Source organism: Podarcis filfolensis (assembly GCF_964270895.1).
Source record: "Podarcis filfolensis genome assembly, chromosome: 3".
Classification (NCBI taxonomy): Eukaryota; Metazoa; Chordata; class Lepidosauria; order Squamata; family Lacertidae; genus Podarcis; species Podarcis filfolensis.
This window is the reverse complement of record NC_139606.1, coordinates 50659456-50671263: the sequence shown is the minus strand read 5'-3', so window position 1 is coordinate 50671263 and position 11808 is coordinate 50659456. Positions and strand designations below refer to the sequence as shown.

The following is an 11808-nucleotide window of genomic DNA, read 5'->3' as shown; positions in this document are numbered from 1 at the left end:
GCTTGGATCCAGATGAAGTTAACTGCACTTTAGTCCCATTTGCTTAAATAAATGGGACTAAACCACGGCTGACTTCCTCTGGATGAAACCCACTGGATTTCTAAAATGCTCATGGAGCTTTCCAGCATTTAGTTCAGCTAATCCCTGTCTGTGGATCTGCTGTCTCCTTGAATAGGGCAGACTGCATAAATAATAGCTCCATGTGCACATTGGTTATGCAATGAGCTCTGGACTCAGATGCTTGTCTGATGCAGTGACAATGATCATTTAATACCAGTTATTTCTGGTTTAGCACATTCATTTGATACTCTTGTACGATTATTTAGATCGTTATATATCCAAATAAAAATTTATATTGTAGCAACCAAATTAAATTTGATACATTAAAGCAGCTTTTAAGACTATATTTCTCCCACAATTACAAACCCTTTTTCTTTATTTCTTTTGAACCCCAAGAATGGGCCAGGCCCTGTTGAGACAGTTTAGTAGTAGACAATAGTCATTTTTTTCTTAGGAGTTAGCAACATCCCAAAATAACACAGCTAGAATCCATGAATATACTACCTGTGTCCTAATTAGAGTCAAGTCAACCTTTTACCCAAGGCAAACTGATATGTCTATATTTATCTGTATAATAAGACATATTTAGCAAACTGAAGGGTTTGGGTGTTATTTAGTTGTGCTACCCAATAATGCCAACTTCTTTGGACAACATAAAGCAGCCTTCCATAATCTGGTGCTCTTCCAGTGTTTCGGACTACAATTTCTGCAAGTCCCAGCCAGCATGATTAAGGGTGATAGTTGTCATCCAAAACATGGAAGGTGCTCGGTTACAGAAGGCTTACAAAAGAACCGTGAAAATAGTGTGTTAGAAAAATGTAGTTATTTCTTAACTTAAAAGTATATACACTATACTTTTTTTAAAAACCAGTGTATCTCTGAAACCTCCTACAGGGTTATTGGGGTGGGGAGACAGCCAAACCTAGCAGCACCAAAGCTGTACAAGTGCTGTTTTTCCTCTCCTATTTTGTCTAAAATTGGTTCGTTGTTTTTTTAGGTTTTTCCTCCTGTTGGTCCCAGATTGGCCTCCTCGGCTGTTATACTTCTCTCTATATTCTGGCCCTGGTGGATCCAAATTAGCCTCCATCATACCCACTTTTGGCAGACCTGCCTCTTTTTCCTGTGGCCTTGGAATGCCCTCCCAAAAGCTATAGATTTGTGCCCTTGTCCATGTTTAGAAAATATTTTGAGTAACACATAGAACAGGTCTACTTTCTCTTTATACAACCGATGGGATACAGTCCTATAATTATTTCACTATGTTCATCATAATCATTTTGAAAACCAAGACCTTACTAGTCCTTACCAATCTTTAAAGGACACAAAGAATGCATTTACACTGTTTCATATATTCTGAAGGACTTTATTAAGCTAGTTTTAACACTAGGATTTCTTATTCACATGGCAACAAATGACATTTGAAGGCAGCCACAATTCTGTATTAACAAAAATAACAGTGTGTGAGGGGAAGCATTTTTAGGGTGACATACAATACTTACCTTTAAAGTGGCATCATGTGCTTTGATTTCCTATATCATATGAGTGTTGGAGATAAGGCGACCATTATATTTTCACATGATTTTCTCTTTATCCTCTAGCACCTCTTCATCTGGTTGCTAAGGGCTCATCAAGAATTACTTTTGTGCCACATTTCTAGGCACAGATCCACACTTTAAAGCACTGCTTCTGAGCACTTTTTCGTTTCCCAAGCGCTTTCCACGCAAAGACACACTCTTTACTTCTGAATCAGAGCAAACAGCAATCCGCAGCTAACCCAAATTACCATTCATTCCAATTCAGCATTAAAGAGCAGTTTCGTGGGGAAAGTGCTGCGGCCAAAAAATAAATAAAAAATAATTGCTCGGAAACTGCTTTAAAGTGCGAACCTGTGCCTAGAAAGCGTGGGCAAAAGGCAAGTGTGGATGAGCCCATAATCTACAGTGGCTATGGAAACAAACTGAATTCTACAGGTGTTTTACTAAGCTGCATGTCCAAATTAATGCATGGGACACAATAAGTTGCCTGCAAACAGAAGCTCTGTACTTTGTGATACAAAGCTAATGCCCGTTAAAATTTGTAGACCTATGCTGTCTGATCCAGGGACTCATCTGTATTCCAGTGTGCATGTAGACTTCTGTATACGTCTGCAGAGGAGATCACTCTGTATGTAGAGGGCTCTGCATCCAGAACCACCACTTGGGTTGAAGTGATGGAGCAATCTACATGTTTAAGATGTCCATACTCTCACTGGAACAAGCATGGGGCTTTTTCATGTGCAGTGTACATGACTATGGCTTTATAACACAGTGCACTGCTAAGCCAATCCCTACATACACTGGAGTTCCTGAGACAAATCATTCCATGGAAGCACTAGGCCTACCTGATCTTGCCCATGTCCCCTATGAGTAAGGGAACTCTGCTCTAGTAAATGTAGCAGCCAGCATACTAAAATACATTTCACAAAAGATACCACCAGACAATATGTAAAAGGAAAGCAACCACAAACCATCAGCACCACAGCTCAGTGATTACACATGGAAATGGAAAGCTGTATTGTTAATCTACCAGGTTGGGGTTATTTAAAAAAGAAAAAGAAAAACCAGGTTCCTGAACTGACTGGCTACTGTTATCACACCACACAATGAGTAAAGAAAAGCCAGGCTTTCTTCCCACTCAAGTTGTTTAGTTTTGGGCTTCCGGGTCATGTCATTTAAACAAAAGCAGAGAATATTTAAAATTAGCCTTCCCTTTTATTCCTTTGTTCTATCTTTTCATAGAAACATTGCTTTCTCCCTCAGTATGGAACAAAAGCAGTAAACTAAAAAGTCACGGGCAAAGTGATGTTCACAGTAAGGAAGGTGGCATCATGCCATCGCATACCCATTTAAATATTATTTTCTTTAAAAAAAGAATGCAGGAATTTTGTTTAACCAAAATTCATATATTGTATAACCAACAGTTGTTCACAAGGAAACCTCTGCCACATGCAAATCCTAGTTCACTTAAATACATCCTGCTTGGGCACCTTTAAGTTCCTCCAGCGCCTTAACACCACTCTGTATTTTTCATCGTTGACCTTGTCGGATGCCTTCTTTAAGACAACTCTCATAACTACAGCAGTTTCTGTTTCTTTGTCCTCTCCAACTATCAGGTCCAGTGTATCACCGACTTTTACCTGAAGATTTGGGGTGGGGCGGGGGAGAAAAAAAAAACCAGCATGTTTTATTTTGCCTCCAGAAATAAGTTGGAGTAACTTGCTTGGCATTTTGATCCCTGCACTTTTCATCCGGGACCTTAGAGAAAAGCAGCCAACAGAGCTGCAGAGCATCGGCTATGATGGAAGTGCTGCAGCTTCATCTCTCTACTGTCTTGTGAGCTTCTGCAATGAGGACAGTATGGAGATTTCCAAGCAACCATGGCCAAAGAGTCTTGTGGCACCTCAAAGAGGACTGCCAGGGGTGGGGGGATAGGCAGAGAATGTATCAGTTGCTGGGAAATGAAGTGGGAAGAACCCAGGTCCTGCTTATGGTAGGGGCTTCCTATCGGCATCTGGTGGGCCACTGACAACAGGATACCTCACTAGATGTGCCTTTGGCCTGATGCAGCAGGGCTTTTACGTCCTTAATCTACGGTGGCACAAGCTGTTGTAGTTCCACAAAAGCTGATGGCATCATTGAAGTATTAGAGTGCAATCTTAACCCCGAATCTGTGCTGCAAGAGGAAGTGAGGAACAGGCAGAGGTAGTCTCTCGGCTTCAATAGGCTCTGCCACCATTATTATTATTAAATTGATTTGTTACCTGCTGTTCACCCTAAGGTTCCCGGGTAGTTTGCGACCATTTAAAATAGAGCAAAAAGGAACCCCAATCCAAAACAAATTACGAATTACAATCATAATAATGGGGGGGTTGTCTTCAAAATATATATCTCAAGTGTCAAAATCCAGGGGAAAGAGGTGCGTCTTCAGCATATGATGAAAACTGTACAGTGAACTCTCTGGGGATTTCCACAACTTAGGGGATGCCCAAAGAATGCTCTTTCCCAGGCCAACAATCCTTACCTTCTGAGGGCGGTGGAATTGCCAGGCAGGCCCTCTCTACTGATGTCAACACTGAAAAGGGTCTGTAGACGAGGCAGCCTTTCAGGCATTTGAGGCCTGAGGCACCCACCCAAATTGTGAGGGGTTAGGAAGCTACTGCCAATAGTTACTGGCAAAAGGCCCCAGAAGAGGGCTTTGGGAAATGAAGTAGGATCAGCAATGGATCCACTGGAAATGGGACCCATTTGGGCCCATCTACTGCACCAGTCTGAATCTTATCCAATAAAATGGAGGGCAGAGTTTTCACAATGGCTCTTCATCTTTGACTGTAATACTATAAACAATGCAAGACAGGGTGCAATCCATACTACTGAAATCATCCACTCACTTAACTAGGGTAGGCCGGACGTTCCTATTTTTGATGTTTTAAACTCTTCCTAGTAACTCAATGAAGGTGCAGCAGGTGGCAACCTTTATCCTAGGTGCTGATCCTGCAAACAAGTGTGCCCTTTATGAGAATCTATTATTCTAGTAATATAAATATTGTATGTGTGGAATGAGATAATGTGGATAAGCATTTGCCAGTTAAAGATAATTTGAGTTTTTGACATATAACCTCTTTTCAGTTTAAGACATAAACTATTTTCTGGAAAACCTTACCGCTCTGCTCTTCTTCCATAGTTTCTCTCCATTCAGCCTGAGTTCGCCATTATAGAACGCATCTTCCACTTTGCTTTGAAACGAAAAGAATCCTTAATTTTTCTTACATATACATTAACCACTGCTAGTGTCCCATAAAAAAAAGCCACCAAGAATACACATAGCCAGTAAAACACCTTCAGCTACTTCTGCACATATCTTTTCTAACATGGCAGATTTAGAAGCACAATGTCTGTGCAAAAGGCAAGAACAGGGCCTTAGCGAGGTAGAATCAATGCTGTAATTCTTAAGTCTAAGTAAAGCTTTCATATATTAAACCAAAGTTTAATATTGGGTACATCATAGTGCCAGCGAAGCTTGAGATTTGAAGGCAGGTTACTGGACTGCAAGTTAGAAATTTTTGAAGTACAGACTCTTCAGTAAGTTTTAAAATGAGGTTTCTTTTGTTATTAAAATTGCATTTGCTAATTCAAAGGGTCCCGTTTATTTTTTTAACTGGGCAGTCTACTCCGGTAGGAATTTCTGAAAACATTTCTTAATGGTAGAAGTGACAAATTTCCACTGTCTTTATTCCTGATGAAAAAGGCAGATGATAATCTACAACTAGCTTTAGTAGTAAGGAGCATAAAAGAAAACCATTGGCTACCTCTTTTGATCTATTTTATTTGCAAATTATTATACTTACTTTCTTGCAATGTCTAGACCAGCTTTCATTATTACATCATATCGAAAAGACTGTACTACTTTTTCGAGATCTTTGTAATCTTTCACTATATTAGGATCATCCTCAAACTCATCTTCTGAATCACTTAGCTCTTCGTTTTCATCTTCCTCCTCAGTCTCCTCTGGCACAGTTTGTTTTGCGTTCTTCCGATAACTTTTGTTGCTTTTGAGACGTACAGAAATCCTCAGTGCACTTTTGGGCAATGGTGTTAAAAATACTTGGTGTTTTAAAGGAGAAACACATAAATGTTTGGGGGCAATTGCCGTTACTTGCTGCTGGCTTGCAGAATAAAGAAGCCTTTTCCAGGGTGTGCAGAGTTTATAAGGGGAGTTCTCCACGAGACCAAGCCAAACATTTAGATTTCTAAAAGCACCAAGCGGCAATCTGCAACCCGTCATAGCATACCCTGGAACAAAAGATTTAACAGTCAGTTTGGCTCAGTAACTAATGAGTTTTACAAGATTCCTAAAAGCTGAGTATTCTTCAATAAGAATTAGTAATCCACCTCCCCATGCATTAAACAATGACAGAAGTACAGTGATACCTCAGGTTAAGAACTTAATTCGTTCTGGAGGTCCGTTCTTAACTTGAAACTGTTCTTAACCAGAAGACCACTTTAGCTAATGGGGCCTCCTGCTGCTGCCGCGCCACCGGAGCACAATTTCTGTTCTCATACTGAAGCAAAGTACTTAACCTGAGGTACTATTTCTGGGTTAGCGGAGTCTGTAACCTGAAGTGTCTGTAACCTGAGGTACCACTGTACTGTAGAAAGAGCTTCAGATGGGTTTTTTTTTATATAAAAAATTTTTTTCAAGAGAACCAGGTTCTAATCATTAACATAATATTTATTCACCATAGTTCATAACTGATTAAGTTAAGCATTTTTAAAGCCCATTTTCCCTTAATTCTCTGAACTAGGGCTTAAAAGTGCTCTACTTAGCCTGTATTTTACTGGTAATGCATCTTGCACTTGTATGAACATGTACCTGAAGTGAGCCATGCAAGTTGCTTATACAGATTTCATAACTGTCCAGAGTCCCACCATATAAACAGGGGGCCAGTTACCAGTATATTGTATGAATGGATCATACACACTACATATACACATCTGTGGGATGCAATCCCAATGTGTGTGTGTGTGTGTGTGTGTGTGTGTGTGTGTGTAACACACACACACACACACACACACACTGCTCAAAGGCAATGTAAAGCCTCTCAGCACCACATACAGAGAGAAAGGTGTTGCAGCTATCCCCAGTTCCCCTGTTTTCAGCTCATATGTAATCCTTTCCCATCCTATGCGGCCAAGCAGCAATCAAACAGTTTAATATAAGCCAAAATGGCAGATGATGTTGTTAACTCCCTGCATAGTGTCACAAAGAGCTATACGAATTCAGTAATACCATGATCGGCAAGACCAACATAATACTGCTGTCTTAAAACTTGTCCAGTCCTAAATATTGCAGCAAAAGAAGGAAGTCCTTACTGTTCTCCCATTTGAGCTGTGTCACAACCAAAAAAGGCCATGCATTGGCTTTTCTTATTGGAGGCAGTGGTCACCTTTGCCAAACAATGGGGAAATATCCACTCCCCTATAACCTGCAAGATACCAAGCACTTAAAGGGCAAAGGGCCTTTTCTGCATTGACCCTCATATCTCTGAAACCCATTGCCACCTGCACTCCAACAGACACTGTCACGTCAGGTGTTCTGCAAAGCCCTAAAGGCTCACTTGTTCTCAACTGCAGTTTCCAAAGTTGGTTTACAGTTCTCCACATCATTGTGTTTATAATCAGGAACAGGGCCTTTTTCATGACAGCACTCACCAGATCCTTACCTCTTCTTTTGCTGCCCATCAAAGACATTTTATGCTGGCACCCATGGCACCTTTATCAATATGTGAGTATCAACCCCTCATATTTTATTTTAAAAATCACTCTCAGGTAGTAGGGGGATGGGACTTGGTACTGTTGTATTGTTATTTCTGATGGTCTTATCTGTACAGGTGTATTTCATTGCATTTTACTACAAGCTGCCTTGAGAGGAGTTTTACCTTTAAAGGCAGCCCAAGAATAGTATAAATTAACAATCAAAACTTAGAAAGTTGGCAGAGGGTGTTCCCTCCTCCACCAAAAATCTGTATTTTTCTCCACCACCATACACACTTTTTTTCTCCTCCACCTCATAAGCCCTTGGTGTCCAGTTGTGTGGAAGCGATGAACCATACAACTTCATTTTCTCTGGAACAGGTGTGAACCACAAACACACAAAAGAGAACAGTGCCATACTCTTCCTTCACAAATACTTCTACAATAGTTACTATTTCTTAGATCTGTAAAACCAAAACCATTTGAGCATAAACACATCATTAAATAAGGGGGGGGGGGGAATCTACCCCTAGTCCATGCCTTATCCCCAGATTGTTGGAACAAGTTCCGATGGGAAAGGGAACTGGAGTTAAACCTCGGAGGAATTTTTGATATTTTATTTTTTAAGAATTTCCCCCCATAACATTCATAGAATATCATACAGTATATTGCTTTTACAGCTCAATCCTATCAGTGAAACTTTCCACGTAAGTTATCCCGGTGGACAACTGGTGCTGCAGCCAGATCCTAGGTGATCATCATTTAAAATCAAGCCCCGTAAGTTCAGTAGGTAAGTGACCTTACGACTGCAGACACCTCCAGCCCTATTCTACGCCTCATATTTACTCGGAAATAAATATTAACGGTGCCGCGTTTTTCAGCGGGGTTTTCCTTCCAGAAAAGTGTGCATAGGACTGCAGCCTTCGCTCAACGGAGCCTTCACTCCCAAGGAAACGCACGCGTGGGGTTCTTGCAACCCGCCCCTTTGGTGCGGTACAAATAAAAAGAAGCCTCGGACAGCGACACTGAACTAGGTGAGACTTAAGGCTTCCCAGTCCGTGGGGTATTTGCACGGGGAGCTGGTGGAGCTTCGGACCCGACCCCGGCCTCTCTTAGCCCACAGCAAAAACCCCTCCCCCCCAAAAAAAGCGGCTGTCCTGCACCAGCTCGCGCACGCCACGCTACCTGCCTCCGCCGGGCGCCCGCAGCCCCGGCCCTGCCGCTGCTCCTCGGTGCTCGGCCCGTGCCCGTCCTTTCCCCCGCTTCCTCTCAGCTCGGTGGCGAAGGAGCAGCGGAGGCGGAGCCACGCTCGGTCGGACGCAGCCGGCGCCCTCTGCTGGCCAGGAGCGCCTCGGAGGACTCGGCCGCGGGGTTCTGCCACCGTCGCCGCCAACACCTCCACCCAGTCGATGCGCTTCCCTGGGAGCCAGTTCTGAGGAGCTTCGTGGGAGCTGCTTTCCTCTCGCCCCCCCCCCCCGCAGAACGAAAAACGGCTCGCAGAGGAGTCTGGCTGACCGTCCCGATCACGCTGCAGCTGGTCTAAGGAGCACAGCAGCTCCACGCGCAAACCGGCAGCCAAGGAAGGTTGCTGGTTTTCGGCCATTTTGCAACCGGGTCCGCTTCTAACGAGGAGCCTGACTTAGGTGAAATAGGCTGCTCCTCGGCAAGAGGTTGCTGAACAGAGGCTTTGTGGCCTTCTCAGCACGGTGCATTGAAATCAGTGGCATGCCCCCTTTCAGTAGTCACGGCTTGCCCACCCACCCAAGGATCCTGGGAACTGCAGTTGGTGCCCAGAGTAGAGGTGACAGCAAATCCCTCCTCACAACTACAGTTCTCATAGTTCCTATGGAAGAGGGATTGATTGGTAAGCCACTCTGAAACCTGTAGCTGTGTGGCGAGGGATGGGGGGTCTCCTGACAGCTTCCTGCACCCCTAAGAAGCTACACTTCCTAGGATTCTTTGGGGGAAGCCATGACTGTTTTAAATTGGTACAAATTACTGCTTTAAATACAGAGGCGTAGCTGGGGGGGGCGGCGGGGGGCACTGGGTGCCACACTGAAAGGGGTGGCACTTACTGCAGGACCTGCAGTGCGCCCGAGCCACACGTGTCTCTCCACATAGTGGCTCGGGTGCCTGCAAGCTCTGCGCTACCTGAAACAGCAGCATGGGGCTTGCATCTGCCTACCACCTCTCCCTCAGCCACCCTACAGCTGGGGGCAAGGTGGCAGCGAGGCTGAGCTATGCTGCTGTTTAAATGTACAGTGCAGATGGAGCCTGTATGCGTATAATGTTTCTGTAGGTGAGTGTGTGCCCCCTCTTCCCATCCACTCAGTTATTTCCTAAGCCGCCAGATAGTAGATACTGTACCTGTGCATGGAGAAATTCAGGACAGTGAGCAAAAAGACCAGGTTGGATTTCTTTAGGAGTAGTTTCAATACCACCTGTTTTAAGGGCAGCAGATCGCACTCCATTGAGTAAAGCTGCCCCCCCCACCCTAGACCCACACAGCCCACTCTCCTTCCCCCTCACTCAGTTTTTAGCAGACAGGAGGGCAGGAGTCAAGAGAGGGAGAAGCGGATCCCATCACTGCAAGATTCCTGCCCACATAATCAGACCACATCCATAGAAATCGATCCTACACAGTGTGGGAAGGCACTGCAATGGACACCTTAACTGGATTTGCAGCAATAGTGGCATCTAAGACACTACAGAGCTGAGTTATGTTATCCTCAAAGTACCCTGCAAATCGTTCACAGCATGTTGCTCAGTGTTCAAGGGCGATCCATCCTCTACTTCTGGTATAACCTAAAGCAACTCTGCTGGACAGCTCTTTGAGGATGACGTGGGGGTGGTTAAAGTTGTGCTTTGTTTTGTTTTGCCTTCACTGCTGCTTGGTAGACAGAATTATGGTATATGACATAACAAGCATTGGGTTGGCTTTGGAGTGTATTTTCTGTCCCCTGTACTCCAGTCATCTCCCAGACTGCTTCATGATGTGTAGCTCTTATGTAAACCAAAGAGTAGTGTGGACTCTGAAGCACTGGAGAGGAACTTGGAGAGTGATATTGTCAACATTGCTCCTCATCTCACTATCCCATCTGCAAAAAAAGCTGAAGAAAAATTCTACCACTTTAAAAACTTTTTAATAAAAACATTTTTACAGTCATATAGGCTAATGTCAGCTTCCAAGTATAAAAAAAAATGTGAGCAGGACATTGTGAAATTGGGTGCACAGCTATCATCACCTGGCTTCATCCTGAACCACAACGTAATGACAAAAATAAGCTTGCATAAATTGAATGCCCTGTTTATTAAAACTGTTCACATTAAAATTAAATTAGGAGCAATAATTTCCCCACTGTGACTCATAAATGATTTTTATTGCCTATTTCATTATCTGGCAGTGGAGATTTAGTAGATTTTTAACATTCGTTGTTATAGTCAAATAGCTTTCAGAATGAATTTTTGTTTAATTATTTCTCTACTTGCCTGTGGGCACCAATCTGTGCATTCCACACCATTCTTGGATCCTTTGAAATAAATAAAACCAGACATGCATACATATACACACAAAGAGGAATATGCTTCAGAATTTCAGGTCCTGCCTAAAAACCAAGAGGTAGTCTCTATGGGGAGGGAGTTCCGTAAACATGGAGCCAAAAGGACCTGGTGCCCCACTGCCACTGCTTAATGGAGGTTTAAATACTGTAAAATTAAATGGAGTGTGAAGAGAGATTTTTCTTTTTCTCCAAATGATATGATAGTTATGGCCTTGGATAGCTTTAAAACCAGATTATGCATCTCTAAGGAGGGTGGGGCTGATGATGTTTCCAGGGACACTGGTGTGGGAGATGTGCATACCTACTATTTCCTCATCATTTTCAGATTTTCCAGTGAGTGTGCATTTTTCCTCTTCCACCCTGGGCTAAGAGAGTACTGGATACAATGGACATTCCACCAGTAGTACGTCTCACAGCTAACGCTGTGAAATTAGAATATGATTGCTCTGTCCATTTTCTTGAAAAATGATGAACACGTTATCAATTTTCCTTACTCATATTCCTTCATTTGAATGAAGTTTCCCGCCCCCATTGCTTTTAGGGGAAAAATCATATACAATATGTATTCTATGTGTGGGGGGAAATGCTAAACTATTTCAGAAGTGCTGCAGAAAATCTTTCTGGTATGCCTTGCCTTTGATTGTTGCCCTGGGGGCTTATCTAGCTCACATTAAGCAGGTGGCAAATGCAGTGAAAAAGGAAATAGCAATCAAATTAAGTGCTAGTTATTTTTAATATCCTTATTAACCATGACAGTTATGCATTCCACCAGCAAATGTTAATTAGTTTGAATTATTTGCTTACTTTTGTATTCTCATGTGTTTTGTTTCTGATTAATTGCTTTACTACTTGAAAGAGGATGTTTTTTTACCTAATTAATAGTGCCTAATTCTGTAGAT

The 11808-nt window shown here is 42.8% G+C and overlaps 1 protein-coding gene across 1 annotated transcript; it reads right to left on the bottom strand.

Annotated features, from left to right (window-relative positions):
* Positions 1 to 1402: 1402 nt before the first annotated feature.
* MTRES1 (mitochondrial transcription rescue factor 1) lies at positions 1403 to 9104 on the bottom strand. The gene is made up of 4 exons (XM_083608418.1): positions 8535 to 9104; positions 5444 to 5888; positions 4759 to 4831; positions 1403 to 3235 (listed from the first exon to the last, which is right to left on the bottom strand). Exons 1-4 carry the CDS (start codon positions 8950 to 8952, stop codon positions 3059 to 3061), a joined length of 1113 nt encoding a protein of 370 aa, XP_083464544.1. The 5' UTR covers positions 8953 to 9104; the 3' UTR covers positions 1403 to 3058.
* Positions 9105 to 11808: the final 2704 nt, after the last annotated feature.

What these genes read in the sequence shown, in the direction of transcription:
- MTRES1 (XM_083608418.1), bottom strand. Translation starts at nt 8,952, where the DNA reads ATGGCCGAAAACCAGCAACCTTCCTTGGCTGCCGGTTTGCGCGTGGAG. An exon ending in CGGGCGCCCGGCGGAGGCAG is followed by an intron (nt 5,889 to 8,534) that starts GTAGCGTGGCGT and finishes CTTTTGTTCCAG; the next exon opens with GGTATGCTATGACGGGTTGC. An exon ending in GGTCTAGACATTGCAAGAAA is followed by an intron (nt 4,832 to 5,443) that starts GTAAGTATAATA and finishes TTCGTTTCAAAG; the next exon opens with CAAAGTGGAAGATGCGTTCT.